The sequence below is a fragment of the Chanodichthys erythropterus genome, chromosome 21, assembly GCF_024489055.1.
Source record: "Chanodichthys erythropterus isolate Z2021 chromosome 21, ASM2448905v1, whole genome shotgun sequence".
In the NCBI taxonomy this organism is placed as follows: Eukaryota; Metazoa; Chordata; class Actinopteri; order Cypriniformes; family Xenocyprididae; genus Chanodichthys; species Chanodichthys erythropterus.
Window position 1 is genome coordinate 985167 of NC_090241.1, and position 21542 is coordinate 1006708.

At 41.7% G+C, this 21542-nt stretch overlaps 1 protein-coding gene across 1 annotated transcript; it reads left to right on the forward strand.

The window, feature by feature from the left end:
* The first annotated feature begins 1648 nt into the window (after window positions 1-1648).
* On the forward strand, window positions 1649-20714 carry LOC137011130 (voltage-dependent calcium channel gamma-2 subunit-like). Its single transcript, XM_067373763.1, has 4 exons — window positions 1649-1868; window positions 16134-16217; window positions 17085-17225; window positions 20179-20714. The coding sequence occupies exons 1-4, from the start codon at window positions 1658-1660 to the stop codon at window positions 20712-20714; spliced, it is 972 nt and encodes a 323-aa protein (XP_067229864.1). The 5' UTR covers window positions 1649-1657.
* The last annotated feature ends 828 nt before the right edge of the window (window positions 20715-21542 follow it).

Sequence of the window (21542 nt, forward strand, 5' to 3'; positions counted from 1 at the left end):
CTTCTTGATCTCTCCCTCTCTGTGCCGCACTGGCGGCTTCAGTGTGTTTGCCGTCCTGAATGTAAAGTGTGTCCTTTGGTCTGCTGGAGCAGGAACACTGTCTGAGTGTCGTTCCTGCTGTCTCTCATTCTGAGACATCTGAGCAATAATGCTGTGACTGATTATAGTAAAGGCTGTTATGAAGTGCTGCACCAGCACATCTCCTGATGACATGTTAACGAAGGTTAATATTCGGGCGCTGTGCAGTAGAAAACATCTCTAATGTTGAATCCATCGCAAGAGGGAGACAGTCGCCTTGGCAACAGCAGCATCCGTCAGCTTCAGCACCATTCATCATTCTACAGCGAACTACTGGAAACACTTCAAATCTCACATGTTTTTTTAGATTTTAAATCAAATAAAACTAAAACTAATATGATCTAGTCCCAAATTCTCCCAGTTCTGAGCTCACAGAACGAGACTTCAGGCCTATCCAGATGTTGAACACGTTTCTCACGCATGTGGAGGAATAATATCTAAACCAATGAGAGGAATTCTGACATTCGTGAGGTTTTTAACGCCAAAATAAAGTGTTTGAGTGTTTCTCGCCTCGCAGCAACACGCGGAACCAGACAGACAGAGAACCTCCATCTGCTGGAACCCGATACCGAACAGAAAGAGGGAACATAATCAGATGTTCCCGACTGACCCTTTCATTCCCAGCGCCGTGAGAGGAGCGCGCGGCGGGCGCGAGGAGCAGCGCTCGTCCGTTCGGTGAGGGGGTTTGATTCATCCGTCGTGATTCGTTTCTCTCTCTCTCTCTCTCTCTCTCTCTCTCTCTCTCTCTCTCGCTCTCTCTCTCTCACTTGTACGTGTCGTTTATGGAGCGGGTGGGCTGCGGATCGGCCACCGGGTGTGATATGACCGGTTCGGCGGAGCGGGGAACAGCAGGGCTGCGGTGCAGCGGGCGCGTCGGTGCTTCCGACCGGATTCACGTCGCGTGATGATCGCTCGCTCTTTTCCTCACGAACATTCACGCTCACCCGCGAAGCATTCGACGATATAACGGCCACCTATGGAAACTGGAGACCAGAATTTTAGGAAAAAGGCAAGCGAGTGATTTTATCCTTTATTTTCATCCGCTCGTTTCTTTGATCATCGCCAGGATGGATTGATTTCACTGACACGTGTCTCTGTCGAATCTCAATCTGAACCACAAACCGTTTTGATGTTAATGGATCGGTTTTAATCGCTCATTGTTGGCGTTTAGATTCATGGATGTGCGCGCGGACAGCGGCACCGGGGACACGCGCACGCCACCGCTCGACCGGCAGCGGTTTGGGAACGTGAAGGATTCTGAACGTGAAGGATTTGAAGGCTCTTCATCTGCATCAGGCCAGAAGGATTGAAGATGAATGTATGTTTTGGCAGCATATGTTCCGTTTCCCATTCGGAGTGTCACTCAAGTTCATCATAATCAGTTAGTATGTAGGTCCAGGTTGAAGTGACCTGCTCATTTGTCTTCCTTCTCAATCAATTCATTGGCTCCAGCTCCTCTAGGGCCCTCCTCGGGCTCTCAGGCTCACATTTCTTCTTACTTTGTCCCCTTAAATTTACAAATATTTACTTCCTATACATCAAGAGGAAAGGGGGCTCCCCTTTCATAGAATGCGGCAACATGGGAGTGTTTGAGCGCGGGGTGCAGATGCTCCTGACCACGGTGGGCGCTTTCGCCGCCTTCAGTCTGATGACCATCGCCGTGGGAACGGACTACTGGCTGTACTCGCGCGGCGTCTGCAAAATAAAGACTACTAACGAGAACGAGACCAGCAAGAAAAACGAGGAGGTGATGACCCATTCGGGCCTGTGGAGGACGTGCTGTCTGGAAGGTAGGAGCTCCGAGAAGATCCTGGAGAAACTCGTTTGTGCAGATCTTTGTGGCTCATGATGATGAAGAACGATAAAAGCATCTCCTCAGCTGACAGGGAACGTTCTGGGAAGGTTAAGAACAAACGTTCTTCCAGTAACGTTAATAGAACGTTCGTTCAGAGATATCTGGTCTTTAAAGGATTTGTTCATTTTCAAATCAAAATTTCCTGATAATTTACTCTCCTCCATGTCATCCAAGATGTTCATGTCTTTCTTTCTTCAGTGGAAAAGAAATGAAGGTTTTTGAGGAAATCATTCCAGGATTTTTCTCCATATAGTGGACTTCACTGGGGTTCAACAGGTTGAAGGTCCAAATGTCAGTTTCAGTGCAGCTTCAAAGAGCTCTACATGATCCCAGACGAGGAATAAGAGTCTTATCTAGAGAAACCATCGGACATTTTCTAAATTTAAAAAAAAAAAAAATTAATAAGTTTTAACAATAAACACTCATCTTGAACTAGCTCTCTTCTAATTCTCTATTTGAATTCCAGCAGTGTAGACACTGCTAAGTGTATTACTGCCCTCCACAGGTCAAAGTTTGAACTAAATTGTCATATACTTGCACTAGCATATTGAATATGACAATTTAGTTCAAACTTTGACCTGTGGAGGGCAGTAATACATTTAGCAGCGTCTACACTGCTGGAATTCTAATAGAGAAGAAGAAGAGAGCTAGTTCAAGATGAGCATTTATGGTTAAAACGTATGTAATGTTTATTTTGTTTAGAAAACGTTCGATGGTTTCTCTAGATCAGACTCTTATTCCTCGTCTGGGATCATGTAGAGCTCTTTGAAGCTGCACTGAAACTGACATTTGGACCTTCAACCCGTTGAACCCCAGTGAAGTCCACTATATGGAGAAAAATCCTGGAATGTTTTCCTCATAAACCTTCATTTCTTTTCCACTGAAGAAAGAAAGACATGAACATCTTGGATGACATGGAGGAGAGTAAATTATCAGGATATTTTAATTAGAAAGTGAACTAATCCTTTAATAATGTTCTCAAAACATAATTTATATTAAACGTTTTATTTCTGAAATGTTTTAGTTGGATGTTCGTCAAACACTTTTTAAATGTTACTACACTAAAATTTATTTTTTTAAATCAACTTAGATAATTAATTTGGTCAATATCTTGAGTTTCTGTTGATTAAATCAATCGCCTTCATTGTATTAACTCAAATTTTTAATTTCAGTGAATTCAAAATTTTAAGACAACCAGGTGACTTACTTTTTTTAAGTTTTTTACAGTGTATCTGTTTCAGAACGTTCAGAGAACGTTCAAAAGGAACGTTCCCATAATATTTGAAGAATGATAAAATGGAATGTTCCCTTAACGTTCGGATAACCAAGAAATTTTTTTTTTTTTAAATTTAAAAAAACCTGGACACTTTGAGAACATTCAGAAATAACGTTTTCACAACTTAATGGGAACTTTAGCAAAACGTTCTTAGAATTATATCTATTTATATTTTCAGAAGTCATGTGATAGTTTTGTGTGAGAAACGGGTCCAAATTATTCACTGAAAATCTTCAGAAGATTTGGAATATAGTCAAGTTAGCTTTATTTATACAGATCGTTTCAAAGCAACTTCATGGCAATAAACAATAAAATAGCAGAATCGATGATGCAAACTTCATGAAATATGACAATAGTGTAATTATTCCGATTAATTCACTTCAGTGTTGATTCAGTTCAGTTCAATAACTGTGTAAAGCTCATCAATTCATCAATAAGCAGCTCTACAGACGACAATAGTGTTGTTATTCAGCTCAGATCAAGTTTAATGTAGTGCACAAGTCATATGGACTGCTTTTGTGATGCTTTTATTGTCCTTCTTGGAGCTTGACAGTCATCATCACTATGAAGAGCTGCACAAAATTTGACCTTTTGTATTCAGTGTTCAGTCTGTCCATATATTCAAACACACACACACTGCTTCAGGAAGGAGGTCCTGTTTGATGCACAGTGTGATTGACAGCTGTCAGTCTGACGCTCTGCAGCAGCAGGATGAACAGGTTCAGTGTTTACTGTGCTCTGATGCCAGGGTTTAAAATATTAATGAATACTTGCACAGAAAACACTAAAGAAATGAGCAGAAATATGTGCAGAACGGACTGTAGCTGTACCATTTTGCAGTTTTTAGAGTATTAATGTTTTTTTACAGTAAGAATACTATGTTTCCGCCAAATAATAAAAACAAGAAAATGGAACACTCTAAAAAACACTGGTCTGGGTAAATATAGGACAGAACACATGTTGGGTTAATTTTACCCAGCAAAGTGGGCTGTTTATTTAACCCAGCATAATGTGTTGATTAATTTTTACTATAATACTAGCTTATTTCTTTTTACTTTATACATGAATTAATGTTACAGATTAATTTAAATCCTCTAAACTTTTTTAAATACTCCACACAACCACTGGTTTACATGATAATTCCTTTATTTTCAATCATATTTTATATTATTTTAAGTACATATTGTACATACATAGGAGCTGGGTAACACAAAAACTACCCAAACGCCGGGTTGTTACGTCTGACCCAGGATCTGGGTAACACAAAAACTACCCAAACACTGGGTTGTTACGTCTGACCCAGGATGTGGGTAACGCAAAAACTACCCAAACGCCGGGTTGTTACGTCTGACCCAGGATCTGGGTAACGCAAAAACTACCCAAACGCCGGGTTGTTACGTCTGACCCAGGATCTGGGTAACGCAAAAACTACCCAAACACTGGGTTGTTACGTCTGACCCAGGATGTGGGTAACGCAAAAACTACCCAAACGCCGGGTTGTTACGTCTGACCCAGGATCTGGGTAACGCAAAAACTACCCAAACACCGGGTTGTTACGTCTGACCCAGGATCTGGGTAACACAAAAACTACCCAAACGCCGGGTTGCTACATCTGACCCAGGATCTGGGTAACACAAAAACTACCCAAACACTGGGTTGTTACGTCTGACCCAGGATCTGGGTAACACAAAAACTACCCAAACGCCGGGTTGTTACGTCTGACCCAGGATCTGGGTAACGCAAAAACTACCCAAACACCGGGTTGTTACGTCTGACCCAGGATCTGGGTAACGCAAAAACTACCCAAACACCGGGTTGTTACATCTGACCCAGGATCTGGGTAACGCAAAAACTACCCAAACGCCGGGTTGTTACGTCTGACCCAGGATCTGGGTAACGCAAAAACTACCCAAACACCGGGTTGTTACATCTGACCCAGGATCTGGGTAACGCAAAAACTACCCAAACGCCGGGTTGTTACGTCTGACCCAGGAGCTGGGTAACACAAAAACTACCCAAACGCCAGGTTGTTACGTCTGACCCAAGGTCTGGGTAATGCAAAAACTACCCAAACGCCGGGTTGTTACGTCTGACCCAGGATCTGGGTAACGCAAAAACTACCCAAACACCGGGTTGTTACATCTGACCCAGGATCTGGGTAACACAAAAACTACCCAAACGCCGGGTTGTTACGTCTGACCCAGGATCTGGGTAACGCAAAAACTACCCAAACACCGGGTTGTTACATCTGACCCAGGATCTGGGTAACGCAAAAACTACCCAAACACCGGGTTGTTACATCTGACCCAGGATCTGGGTAACGCAAAAACTACCCAAACACTGGGTTGTTACATCTGACCCAGGATCTGGGTAACGCAAAAACTACCCAAACGCCGGGTTGTTACGTCTGACCCAGGATCTGGGTAACGCAAAAACTACCCAAACACTGGGTTGTTACATCTGACCCAGGATCTGGGTAACGCAAAAACTACCCAAACACTGGGTTGTTACATCTGACCCAGGATCTGGGTAACGCAAAAACTACCCAAACGCCGGGTTGTTACGTCTGACCCAGGATCTGGGTAACGCAAAAACTACCCAAACACTGGGTTGTTACATCTGACCCAGGATCTGGGTAACGCAAAAACTACCCAAACGCCGGGTTGTTACGTCTGACCCAGGATCTGGGTAACGCAAAAACTACCCAAACACCGGGTTGTTACATCTGACCCAGGATCTGGGTAACGCAAAAACTACCCAAACGCCGGGTTGTTACGTCTGACCCAGGAGCTGGGTAACACAAAAACTACCCAAACGCCAGGTTGTTACGTCTGACCCAAGGTCTGGGTAATGCAAAAACTACCCAAACGCCGGGTTGTTACGTCTGACCCAGGATCTGGGTTACGCAAAAACTACCCAAACACCGGGTTGTTACGTCTGACCCAGGATCTGGGTAACGCAAAAACTACCCAAATGCCAGGTTGTTACGTCTGACCCAAGGTCTGGGTAATGCAAAAACTACCCAAACGCCCGGTTGTTACGTCTGACTCAAGGTCTGGGTAATGCAAAAACTACCCAAATGCCAGGTTGTTACGTCTGACCCAGGATCTGGGTAACGCAAAAACTACCCAAATGCCAGGTTGTTACGTCTGACCCAAGGTCTGGGTAATGCAAAAACTACCCAAACGCCCGGTTGTTACGTCTGACCCAAGATCTGGGTAACACAAAAACTACCCAAACACTGGGTTGTTACGTCTGACCCAGGATGTGGGTAACGCAAAAACTACCCAAACACTGGGTTGTTACGTCTGACCCAGGATCTGGGTAATGCAAAAACTACCCAAACGCCGGGTTGTTACGTCTGACCCAGGATCTGGGTAACGCAAAAACTACCCAAACGCCGGGTTGTTACGTCTGACCCAGGATCTGGGTAACGCAAAAACTACCCAAACACCGGGTTGTTACATCTGACCCAGGATCTGGGTAACGCAAAAACTACCCAAACACTGGGTTGTTACGTCTGACCCAAGATCTGGGTAACACAAAAACTACCCAAACACTGGGTTGTTATGTCTGACCCAGGATCTGGGTAACACAAAAACTACCCAAACGCCGGATTGTTACGTCTGGCCCAGGATTTGGGTAACACAAAAACTACCCAAACACTGGGTTGTTACGTCTGACCCAGGATCTGGGTAACACAAAAACTACCCAAACGATGGGTTGTTACGTCTGACCCAGGATCTGGGTAACACAAAAACTACCCAAACACGGGAAAAATAACCCCAAATCAAAAAAGACCCAAAAGGCTCAACCCAGGTCTTGGGTAGAAAGAATAACCCAAGATTTTTTAGTGTAATTGTGACTTTTTATCTCATAATTCTTACATTTTTTAGTGAGCCTCACTGGACCGAACTGGACACAAATTGAGACATTTGTGCACATTTTAATTACATCATCTGAACTGTGATATGTGAGGTATCAGACGGCCTGATCAATGAATCCAGTGAAGCCTGACTTCAGTTTATTCTCATTCATTTCTGCCTGAAATTTACTTTATTGAGTTTCTTCTCAACCATTAGTCAGAGGGACAGTATTATTATTCTGCACCATCTGCCTTTTAATTTACTGTCTTATATTTAGTGATCTCTGTAACGGTCTAAATAACACTTGATTTAATGTGCAGAAATGATCTGGTGAATATTCATGAGTTTATTTCCACAGAGGACAGCTGAACAGCAGTACATGCATGTTGCTGCATGTGTTTCTCGAGGCAGGATTCACTCTGTTTGTTAAACTAGTGTCCTAACATGAACCCTGCGTGATCACCTCACACACACACACACACACACACACACACACACACACACACACACACACACACACACACACACACAGGTGATAATGAAACAAACCAAACTGTAAAATATTCCCAGCTCACAAAAATATATTCTAAGAACGTTTTGCTAATTTTCCCTTCAAGTTATGGAAACGTTATTTTTGAATGTTCTCTGAACGTTCTGAAATACATTTAAAAAACGAAATGTTTCAGGTAAAAACACTCCATGAATAAATAGTGTTATTGTGCTAATGTTTTGAGAACATTATTAAAGACCAGATAACTTTGAATGAACGTTCTATTAACATTATTGGAAGAATGTTTGTTCATAACTTTGAGAGAACCTTGACAGAACGTTTCCTGTCAGCTGAGTTTTATTTCCATGTTCTGTTTTGTATAATACATCCTGTTGAGTATTTCTGTGACAGTTCTAAGGAGGGTCAATCAGTGGTCAGACTGGAGCTCGAGTGTCCGGAGGGCCGTTTGATGGCCTGTTATGTCACTGTCAGCGGTCACCTCTGACCTCTGTGACCTCTGTGACCTCACTGAGCCACGGATCATCTGACATTCTCTGTAGTCTCGTGTGGCCAGGATTTATGGTTTATTTGATCGGCATAAAGCCTGATTTAAATTCCAGTTTCTTCTGTCACATCAGTGATATTGTGATAGATGCTCCACTGAAGCATCAGGAAAACGTGCTGGAAACACGTCATGCAGCAGAGACTTTGAATCGTTTCGATTTATAACGTTAGGCCAGATCACAGTTACGTTCGTCTAATTGGTTATTTATGATCATCAGTAAATATTATGATTTCTTTTTTGTTCTTTAGAGTTGCAGTCAGACTCATTTTGGTTCATTCGAGGTAATGAGTTTATAGCTTGCGACTGCAGGGATTTGATTAGATTGACGACTTTATATTTGACATCATCTGGATGAACATGATTAATGTCAGAAATGTTTCAGTATGTAGAAGGTCCATAATCTGACCTGAAGTGATACTTAAACCACTTCTATTAATTAAACGTACCACAGTTTCCCCAAAAATATGACTGTTTTCAACATTGATAATAATCATAAATGTTTGTTGAGCATCAAATCATCATATCAGAATGATTTCTGAAGGATCATGTGACACTGAAGACTGGAGTAATGATGCTGAAAATTCAGCTTTGATCACAGGAATAAATTACACTTTACTATATATTCACATAGAAAACAGCTGATTTACACTGGAATAATATTTCACTGTTTTACTGTATTTTTGATCAAATAAATGCAGGTTTGATGAGCAGAAGAAACTTCTTTCTAAAGCTTAAAAAAATCTTACAGACCCCAAACGTTTGAATGCATGAGACTCTCGCTGTTTATAAATAAGAGAGAGAAAATCAGCCAATCAGCTTCAAGGATACAGAACAGGATTACACAAGAATCATTTGATTATGATGACACATCAAACACACGCACACCTCTGTCGCTCTCTCTCTTTCTCTCAAGTCCTGTGTTTTCTCTCTGGTCTGAATAGGTTTCATCAGCAGGTCTGAGATCAGCATGGTTTCATCTCTCCTTGGAGATTTGACGATAAAGCTTTTAACCTTTAACCCCTCAGGACTGCGGTGATGAGGGTCGTCTCTTATTCTGGTTGTTATGGATACTGTGATCAGAGGCCAGATGGGTGGTTTCTATCAGGTCTAGTTTAGGCCTCCGGTTGAGGATTGTCTTGATAATCGACTAATATGTGACTGTATTTCTACTATAAATCTGGTAAAAAGGCACATTTTCTATTTTATTGAAAAAATTTTATTCCACTCCTGTTTACTATAATCTCGTCATCATTTCTTCTTACATTGATATCCAATTACATTTTATAAGTTCCAGTTACTGCTCTCATAAAAATACAATTACATATGTAGAATTCTAAACCTAAATGTAACGTCCACCAATAAATATTTGAAACTTTGTTGGATAGAGGCAGATCTGAATGCAAGTTTGCTGTCGATAGTAAGAAAGGGGCAGCATTTACATTTAAAAGATTGGAGATGTCAGACACTTTTTGTTGATATGATATATGCACTTTATTATCAGACGAGTCTAAATTTTTTCTTGCATAACAGTATCTATGCTTACAACAGTCAACATAATTTATTCCACACACTTTTCCACAGCAGCTCAGTCTGTCCTTTCACTGTTTTACAGGTGTTTTGTTTTCCATAGAATGTTATTTCATATGTAATTCAGTGCGGGTTTCTGTGTAATTTGTTTTTATTGGTTATTGATTTTATAGATTAGTTGTTGCAGCCCTAATATCACAATATTGTTGCACATGTATGATGTAAATGAGGTCAATCATTCATTCTTTCATTCACTTTATTGCTGATGCTTGAGTTCAGTTACATAAAGTTCTTGTGCTCTTCATTTGACTGTGAGTTTCTGGGTCTGTAAAAACTCTTGTTCCAGTGAGAGAAGATTAAAATGGGCTTGTCGACATCTGTGTCAGAGGAGAAAGAGTCACACACTCAGTTACGAGATATGGGACGATGAAATCGATATGTGTGTGTGAGTGTGTGTGTTTCCCTTCAGACTGTACAGTTATTAAAGTCAATCAATCAAGGTAAAGTCTAAACTTGGGCTGGCCGTGAGACAGGTGATGATGCAGTGAGACAGGTGATGATTATGTGAGACAGGTGATGATGCAGTGAGACAGGTGATGATGCAGTGAGACAGGTGATGATTATGTGAGACAGGTGATGATGCAGTGAGACGTGATGATGCTGTGAGACGTGATTATACAGTGAGTCAGGTGATGATGTAGTGAGACAGGTGATGATGTAGTGAGACAGGTGATGATGCAGTGAGACAGGTGATGATGCAGTGAGACGTGATGATGCAGTGAGACAGGTGATGATTATGTGAGACAGGTGATGATACAGTGAGACAGGTGATGATGCAGTGAGACGTGATGATACAGTGAGACAGGTGATGATACAGTGAGACAGGTGATGATGCAGTGAGACGTGATGATGCAGTGAGACAGGTGATGATTATGTGAGACAGGTGATGATACAGTGAGACGTGATGATGCAGTGAGACAGGTGATGATTATGTGAGACAGGTGATGATACAGTGAGACAGGTGATGATTATGTGAGACAGGTGATGATACAGTGAGACAGGTGATGATGCAGTGAGACGTGATGATGCAGTGAGACAGGTGATGATTATGTGAGACAGGTGATGATACAGTGAGACAGGTGATGATGCAGTGAGACGTGATGATACAGTGAGACAGGTGATGATACAGTGAGACAGGTGATGATGCAGTGAGACAGGTGATGATGCAGTGAGACGTGATGATGCAGTGAGACAGGTGATGATTATGTGAGACAGGTGATGATACAGTGAGACAGGTGATGATGCAGTGAGACGTGATGATACAGTGAGACAGGTGATGATACAGTGAGACAGGTGATGATGCAGTGAGACAGGTGATGATGCAGTGAGACAGGTGATGATGCTGTGAGACAGGTGATGATACAGTGAGACAGGTGATGATGCAGTGAGACAGGTGTTGATGCTGTGAGACAGGTGATGATGCTGTGAGACAGGTGATGATACAGTGAGACAGGTGATGATACAGTGAGACAGGTGATGATACAGTGAGACAGGTGATGATGCAGTGAGACAGGTGATGATGCAGTGAGACAGGTGATGATGCTGTGAGACAGGTGATGATACAGTGAGATAGGTGATGATGCAGTGAGACAGGTGTTGATGCTGTGAGACAGGTGATGATGCTGTGAGACAGGTGATGATGCTGTGAGACAGGTGATGATACAGTGAGACATGTGATGATACAGTGAGACAGGTGATGATGCAGTGAGACAGGTGATGATGCAGTGAGACAGGTGATGATGCTGTGAGACAGGTGATGATACAGTGAGACAGGTGATGATGCAGTGAGACAGGTGATGATGCTGTGAGACAGGTGATGATGCAGTGAGACGTGATAATACAGTGAGACAGGTGATGATACAGTGAGACAGGTGATGATGCTGTGAGACAGGTGATGACGCAGTGAGACGTGATGATACAGTGAGACAGGTGATGATGCAGTGAGACAGGTGATGATGCAGTGAGACAGGTGATGATGCTGTGAGACAGGTGATGATACAGTGAGACAGGTGATGATGCAGTGAGACAGGTGATGATGCTGTGAGACAGGTGATGATGCTGTGAAACAGGCGATGATGCAGTGAGACATGTGATGATGCAGTGAGACAGGTGATGATGCAGTGAGACAGGTGATGATGCAGTGAGACATGTGATGATGCAGTGAAATGTGATGATACAGTGAGACAGGTGATGATGCTGTGAGACGTGATGATGCCATGAGACGTGATGATACAGTGAGACAGGTGATGATTATGTGAGACAGGTGATGATGCAGTGAGACAAGCGATGATGCAGTGAGACGTGATGATGCTGTGAGACAGGTAATGATGCAGCAAGACATGTAATGATTATGTGAGACAGGTGATGATTATGTGAGACAGGTGATGATGCAGTGAGATGTGATGATACAGTGAGACAGGTGATGATGCAGTGAGACAGGTGATGATGCTGTGAGACAGGTAATGATGCAGCAAGACATGTAATGATTATGTGAGACAGGCGATGATTATGTGAGACGTGATGATGCAGTGAGATGTGATGATACAGTGAGACAGGTGATGATTATGTGAGACAGGTAATGATGCTGTGAAACGTGATGATGCAGTGAGACGTGATGATACAGTGAGACGTGATGATGCAGTGAGACGTGATGATACAGTGAGACGTGATGATACAGTGAGACAGGTAATGATGCAGTGAGACAGGTAATGATGCAGTGAGACAGGTGATGATTATGTGAGACAGGTAATGATGCTGTGAAACGTGATGATGCAGTGAGACAGGTGATGATGCAGTGAGACGTGATGATGCAGTGAGACGTGATGATGCAGTGAGACAGGTGATGATGCAGTGAGACGTGATGATGCAGTGAGACAGGTGATGATGCAGTGAGACAGGTGATGATACAGTGAGACAGGTGATGATGCAGTGAGACGTGATGATGCAGTGAGACAGGTGATGATGCAGTGAGACAGGTGATGATGCAGTGAGACAGGTGATGATGCTGTGAGACAGGTGATGATGCAGTGAGACAGGTGATGATGCAGTGAGACAGGTGATGATGCAGTGAGACAGGTGATGATACAGCGAGAAATGTGATGATGCAGTGAAATGTGATGATACAGTGAGACAGGCGATGATGCAGTGAGACAGGTGATGATGCAGTGAGACAGGTGATGATGCTGTGAGAAGTGATGATGCCATGAGACGTGATGATGCAGTGAGATGTGATGATACAGTGAGACAGGTGATGATACTGTGAGACAGGTAATGATGCAGCAAGACATGTAATGATTATGTGAGACAGGTGATGATTATGTGAGACAGGTGATGATGCAGTGAGACAGGCGATGATGCAGTGAGACGTGATGATGCAGTGAGATGTGATGATACAGTGATACAAGTGATGATTATGTGAGACAGGTGATGATGCTGTGAAACGTGATGATGCTGTGAAACGTGATGATGCAGTGAGACAGGTGATGATTATGTGAGACAGGTAATGATGCTGTGAAACGTGATGATGCAGTGAGACGTGATGATGCAGTGAGACAGGTGATGATACAGTGAGACAGGTGATGATTATGTGAGACAGGTGATGATTATGTGAGACAGGTAATGATGCTGTGAGACGTGATGATAAAGTGAGACAGGTGATGATACAGTGAGACAGGTGATGATGCAGTGAGACGTGATGATGCAGTGAGACAGGTGATGATTATGTGAGACAGGTGATGATTATGTGAGACAGGTAATGATGCTGTGAGACGTGATGATGCAGTGAGACAGATGATGGTTATGTGAGACAGGTAATGATGCTGTGAAACGTGATGATAAAGTGAGACAGGTGATGATACAGTGAGACAGGTGATGATGCAGTGAGACAGGTGATGATTATGTGAGACAGGTAATGATGCTGTGAGACGTGATGATGCAGCAAGACATGTAATGATTATGTGAGACAGGTGATGATGCAGTGAGACATGTGATGATGCTGTGAGACATGATGATGCAGTGAGACAGGTGATGATGCAGTGAGACAGGTGATGATTATGTGAGACAGGTAATGATGCTGTGAGACGTGATGATGCAGTGAGACAGGTGATGATTATGTGAGACAGGTAATGATGCTGTGAGACGTGATGATGCAGCAAGACATGTAATGATTATGTGAGACAGGTGATGATGCAGTGAGACATGTGATGATGCTGTGAGACATGATGATGCAGTGAGACAGGTGATGATGCAGTGAGACAGGTGATGATTATGTGAGACAGGTGATGATGTAGTGAGATGTAATGATGCCGTTAGACATGTAATGATTATGTGAGACAGGTGATGATGCAGCGAGACGTGATGATGCAGTGAGACAGGCGATGATAAAGTGAGATGTGATGATGCAGTGAGACATGTGATGATGCAGCGAGAAATGTGATGATAAAGTGAGACAGGCGATGATGCAGTGAGACATGTGATGATACAGTGAAACATGTGATGATACAGTGAGACGTGATGATGCAGTGAGACAGGCGATGATAAAGTGAGACAGGCGATGATAAAGTGAGACGTGATGATGCAGTGAGACAGGTGATGATAAAGTGAAATGTGATGATACAGTGAGACAGGCGATGATGCAGCAAGACGTGATGATGCAGTGAGACAGGCGATGATAAAGTGAGACGTGATGATGCAGTGAGACAGGTGATGATACAGTGAAATGTGATGATACAGTGAGACAGACGATGATGCAGCAAGACATGTAATGATTATGTGAGACAGGTGATGATGCAGCGAGACGTGATGATTATGTGAGACAGGTGATGATAAAGTGAGACGTGATGATGCAGTGACATGTGATGATATAGCAAGACATGTAATGATTATGTGAGACAGGTGATGATGCAGTGAGATGTGATGATGCAGCAAGACGTGATGATGCAGTGAGACAGGTGATGATGCAGTGAGACAGGTGATGATGCTGTGAGACAGGTGATGATACAGTGAGACATGTGATGATACAGTGAGACAGGTGATGATGCAGTGAGACAGGTGATGATGCAGTGAGACAGGTGATGATGCAGTGAGACAGGTGATATAGTTAAATAATGCAGTGAGAAATGATAATGCAGGGAGACAGGCGATGATGCAGTAAGGCTGTTTATATTAGAGTGAGACAGTGCTGCTGACAGACAGACAGACGGGTATTTAGTTGTCTCCAGCTCCGCTGAGAACATTTCACACCTGCTGAAAGGTGACCACACACACACCTGTTGTCACCTTTCAGCGTGTGTGAAATGTTCTCAGCAGAGCTGGAAGCATCTCAGTACCGTCTGTCTGTCTGTTAGCAGCACTGTCTCACTGTATGTGATTCCTCATATATGCAGGGAATATTGAGAGTGTGTGTGCATCGGATGATGATTATGATGTCATCAGGACTGAGACATACATGCTGCTTCATCCTACAGATATTAGTGACGTGTGTGTGTGTGTGTGTGTGTGTGTGTGTGTGTGTGTGTGTGTGTGTGTGTTTGATCTCAGAGATCAGTGGAATAAGGGTAATCCTGTCAGACACGCTCCTAATCACTTACACTCACTCACACACACTCACGTGTGGAGAACAGTGAATTATGTAATGCAGTTATGCAACATACATGCATACAGCAGCAAAACAGAGAGCGAGAGTGAGTGTGTGCAGAGAAGTGCAGTTATCCTACAGGGGAAGAGAGATCATGTGACAGAGGTCAGGGGTCAGCGCTCACAAACCAACATCAGCACCAACCTTCATCGTTTGGGGCTGGAGGGGTAATATTTAAACCTAATATTTAATAATATTGTATTTTATTTTATAAAATAGAAAACATAAAATATACTATTCCATAAAATATACTTAGAATATTTTATATAATATTTGTATTTTTACGAGTTTTGCTGAATTTTCATTCTTCAGTGTCACATGATCCTTCAGAAATCATTCTTATATGATGATTTGCTGCTCAAGAATCATTTATGATTATTATCAATGTTGAAAACAGTCATATTTTTGTGGAAACCATCATTTTATTCTTCAGGATTCTTTGAGGAAGTTCAAAAGAATCACATTTAATTGAATTGTTTTGTAACACTATAAATGTCTTTACTTTTGATCATTTTAATGCGTCCTTGATGAATAAAAGTATTAATTTAGTTAAAAATATATATTTGTATTTGAACAGTAGTGTATCGAAAGACTTGATGACATCATACAGCAGTAACTATTGAGCTCTTTTCTCAAAATTTATGTTTCCATGGTAACAGTGTCTTCTCTAATTGGTGGATCTCAGGATTATGGATAATGAATCCGAAAAATGGACAGAATCAGAAATAATCACTGAACAACTGCTTGCCTTTTTATTAATGTCTCTGTCTGTCTCTCTCAGGTAATTTTAGAGGCATGTGTAAACACATCGAACACTTTCCTGAAGATGCGGACTATGAAGCCGACGCATCAGAGTATTTCCTGCGTAAGTCAAACATGCATGTGTGTGTGCGATGATGATGGTGAGATGAAGAGCGTGCGAGAGAGAGAGAGAGAGAGAGAGAGAGAGAGAGCGGATAATGCTTTGGTGCTCAGAGCTGCTGCTGCTCTTTTAAGTGTTTAATTAGGTCACTTATTTCTATAAATATTTCACTGCAGTTTATATGGGTCAAAACTCTGAAATGCCCTGCACTCGTCCTCATCTCTTCATCCTCACTCAATACAGAATGAAAGAGACACAGATGCTGTAATATTCAACTGTATGAAGCACGCACACACATTTATAGATTATATAAAACTGATTATAAAGACTACAGATATCTTTTTACATTTTTAGAATAAAAAGAACATCTATTATTATTATCAGTCAGATATACGTCCGTTCTGTGTTCCTGAACTAAAGCTGATAAACACACAGATCAATGAGTGATGTCATGTCACTGGACAGGAAGTGGTGACCTCATGCTGTGATGTCATCTGTCAATCAATCCTGTGGTTTCTGGCACCATTATCACACACACACACACACACACACACACACACACACACACAGTGTGTACATCTCTTGACTAGAGGTCAGAGTTGAGGGAAGGACACATGTATAATTAATAATGCAGTGTGTGATGAAGGAATTGCGGCAAGGAGAGGCAGATGAAGTGGACATCTGAGCTGAATGGAGGACGAACAGTATCATGAATCAGACAGAAAGGGAAAACGGGTTTTCTGAACTTTGTTTTTTTTTTGGAATCAGCAGTTTATCAGGCACAGAGACATCTGAGAGATGAGTATGTGAGCCAATCAGACGCAGTGATGAAGGTCATGCCTGCCGTTCAGACTGTGTGTGTGTGTACAGGTGCGGTTCGGGCCTCCAGTATTTTCCCCATCCTCAGTGTCATCCTGCTGTTCATGGGTGGACTCTGTGTCGCCGCCAGCGAGTTCCAGAAGTCTCGACACAACATCATCCTCAGCGCGGGAATCTTCTTTGTATCTGCAGGTGAGTGAGTTCTTACGAATTTTCTTCATGTACCTCCTCACACTGAATCAGAAGCAGCTTGTGATGGTTAGGCATGTGACGGTATCAAATTTTCATGTTGCGATTAATTGCTGAAGCTTTTATCACGGTATACGTTATTATCACTCACGATATTTGAAGTTGCAAAAAAAAGTGTTGTCAGTATAACAGGTTTAAGAACTGTTTTTGTAAAAACAAAAAGAGCTCTGAATGTTTAAATACAATAATACAATACACACAAAAAAAAAATATATATATAAAGTGAAATTTTCAAACAGATTAAAGTGCAAAAGAATGAGGCTATAAAGAACAACAAGAAACACTTTAGAATAAGGTCTCATTATTTAATGCATTAACTAAGATTGAGCAACAGCTACATTTGTTACAGAATGTGTTATTTTTTTGTTAATGTTAGTTAAGAAACACAACTGATCATTGTTAGTTTTATCTCAGGTCCATTAAATAAGTTCTTCTGATTTTAGTAATGTTATTAAACTAAAAAATTAACATTAACTAAGAATAATTAATGCTTTATAAGTATTTTTCATTGTCAGTTTGGTAATAATGAATTAACATGCCGTATGTCTCAAAGTTTTACTGAACAATAACAAATAATCAGAACATTTCTAATCATTGGGGCATGTTGTAGTCCAGATTAAAATATAAAAATGTTTAAGTTTGAAAATAAATAGTCTATTAAGTCTTTAAGTATAAAGTATTTGGTGCTGTGATGAACAACATTGAGATTACAAAAAATAAATGAATGGCTGTTTGAAGCATTTTAAAAAACTTGACTAGCGCAGCAGCTTTGTTAATGGGTTTCCGGGGTAACCGCTGCATTTCTGCTGTTCCATCACATTCACATTTAGAAGATATAAGCGTTCAAAACTTACAGTCTCTCACTTCCGGCAATATGGATCAATGATTTTGATGACATCAACACTGCACTGCAGCCTTTCATCAGATCTTCTGTCCAATCAAATGCTCTCCAGAATCTAAAGTGTCCCGCCCCCTACATTATACATAAAAAAATAAAAATCGGTTACTTGTTTTCACAATTAATATTTTCTACATGGTGAATGGCACATATTGCACTATATAGGGGGTAGGGAACGATTAAGAGAGTGTAATTATGCTTTCCATTGGGCGAATGAAGTCTGGTTTTCACATTAGTGTCATGTGAACTGCCGCAGCGTGCACAGTTTGCTCCGGTGCAGTGACAGATTGGGTCCCCCCTGGAAATCGGGTCTCAATTACAATCCCATTGGTTTAAATAGCTTTTAATAGGTACTTTCTTTAGTGCCTGTTTACAATTCCTACAAAATCATGTTATGATAAATGCTGTTTCAACTACGTTATAATGACCATTACTTAGCTTATGTACTTGCATAGCATACAGATACCCGATTAGCCTGATAGCTTAGTTCATATGTACATTTGCACTTACCCTACATGTATTCACAGTCATCTTTAATGTAAGTATATTTTAAGTTAAAGGGTTAGTTCACCCAAAAATGAAAATTCTGTCATTAATTACTCACCCTCATGCCGTGCCCAAATTAAGATATTTTTGATGAAATCCGATGGCTCAGTGAGGCCTGCATAGCCAGCAATGACATTTCCTCTATCAAGATCCATTAATGTACTAAAAACATATTTAAATCAGTTCATGTGAGTACAGTGGTTCAATATTAATATTATAAAGCCACGAGAATATTTTTGGTGCGCCAAAAAAACAAAATAACGACTTATTTAGTGATGGCCGATTTCAAAACACTGCTTCAGGAAGCTTCGGAGCGTTATGAATCTTTTGTGTCGAATCATGATTTGGATCGCGTGTCAAACCGCTGAAATCACGTGACTTTGGCGCTCCGAACCGCTGATTCGACACAAAAGATTCATAATGCTCCGAAGCTTCCTGAAGCAGTGTTTTGAAATCGGCCATCACTAAATAAGTCGTTATTTTGTTTTTTTGGTGCACCAAAAATATTCTCGTGGCTTTATAATATTAATATTGAACCACTGTACTCACATGAACTGATTTAAATATGTTTTTAGTACATTAATGGATCTTCAGAGATGAAATGTCATGGCTGGCTATGCAGGCCTCACTGAGCCATCAGATTTCATCAAAAATATCTTAATTTGTGTTCTGAAGATTAATGAAGTCAGGCGTGCAATGGCATGAGGGTGAGTCATTAATGACATTATTTTCATTTTTGGGTGAACTAACACTGTAATGTTAAATGTCCCAATACTTCAGTTATAAATATAACAAATTAATGATGTTCAATAGTAAGTAAGCTATATGGTATTTTAAATTCGTAATATTTGTATGTACTTAGGATAATCATTAACTGACAGTTTGGGGAGACCCTTTTCGAGGGAGGACCGGATTTGTCACGACACGGATCACATGCGCGAGTCGGTGAGAACACAAAACATATCCAATTCTGCTCGGAATGCTATATTTTAAAGCAAAATGGAGGAGATTAGGAGGAAAACTGAGGCTTTACCAAGTTCAACAGCTCTGTCTGAGCTGTGATATAAACTAAACGCTATTGGCTATTTTAAAAAAGGGGAGGAGCTGTTTGATATGTCCCGCCCTGTCTTCCTGTTTCAGTGGAAATTACGTCAACACATTGAATAATGCTGCGCGTTTCAGTGGGCCTTTAATAATGTTCTCAAAACGTTATATAGTTCATTGAACGTTTTTCTTCACATTTTAGTTGGATGTTCGTCTAAATGTTACTGTTTGTTTCAGAACGTTCAGAGGACATTCAAAAGTAACGTTCCCATAATGTTTGCACAACCAAGTAGAAACGTTTAAAAAACTGCACATTCAGAAAAAATAACGTTTACATAACGTTAGCAAAACGTTCTTAGCAAAAGCTGGCATGTGATTGTGAATTCCTGTCTGTGTGTCCGTCCTCAGGTCTGAGTAACATCATCGGGATAATCGTGTACATATCAGCCAACGCAGGAGACCCGTCCAAGAGCGACTCGAAAAAGAACAGCTACTCGTACGGCTGGAGTTTTTATTTCGGCGCGCTGTCCTTCATCATGGCGGAGATGGTGGGCGTTCTGGCCGTGCACATGTTCATCGACCGCCATCGGGAGCTACGCGCGGCCCGTGCGCGGACGGGCGTCGGAGACTATCTGCAGGGATCAGCCATCACCAGAATCCCCAGCTATCGCTACCGTTACCGGCGCCGCTCGCGCTCCTCCAGCCGCTCCACCGACCCGTCGCACTCGCGGGACGCTTCGCCGGTGGGCCTGAAGGGGTTCGCAGCGCTACCGTCCACCGATATTTCCATGTACACCCTCAGCCGCGGCGGTGGCGGCGGCGACACGCTGAAGACTCCGCACGGAACGCCACCGATGTACAACTCCGACAGAGAGGCAGACTTCCTACAGGTCCACAACTGCGTCCAGAAAGATGCGAAGGACCGCCGCACCACACCTGTATGAGCGCCCCCTGCAGGTGAGGTGGAGATCGACTCCACAAACAGACGGACTTATTTCTAACACTAATGATGATGAGTTTACATGTTAAAAGAAAAATTAAAATGCATGATTTTCTTATCTTCCATAAACTAACACGTTTTCGACCATGTGATGAGAGAGCGAGACTGACGCTCTTGATATCTCTTTTCTTCATGTTCATTTCATTTTGTTGCACATAAATACTGTGAACCTCCGTGGCCGCTGTGACCGCAGGGAAGAGAAAAACAATCCCACAAACCGGCCGCGATTTATATGTCATTATAAACGTATTAATGATACATGACTATATAAGATACATACATGAATATATGAACATATGTTAATAAACCATACATAATTGACTTCTTATTTCAAGAAGACACAAAAAAAAAACCAAAAGAGCAAATCAGAAGCCAATAAAATCATCATGGATAATAACAGCTGGATTCATGTGGACTCATTTGCATGTGATGGAGGAAGACAAACAACCAAAAAAAAAAAAACATTAAAAAATGACCTATTATGGTGTTAAACTGTGTGTTTGAGCATGAAAAAGGTTTCCAAAGTTTGGAAGTCTGTTTCTGAACTCCATCTTGAGTTTTCTTCACAATGTTCCTCATTTAAATAATTAATGCGCAGAATAAAGGGGCGGGGCCTGGTTGAGTTAGTTAGTAGCGTGTTGAAACTGGTGGTTATGGTAAGGGGCGGGACATTTCCCAAACACCAATCACAACACACTGCTCCAGCCGACCAATCAGAGCACATTGTGCTTTTCAGAAGGAGGGGCTTCATAGAGACAGGAAGTAAACAGAG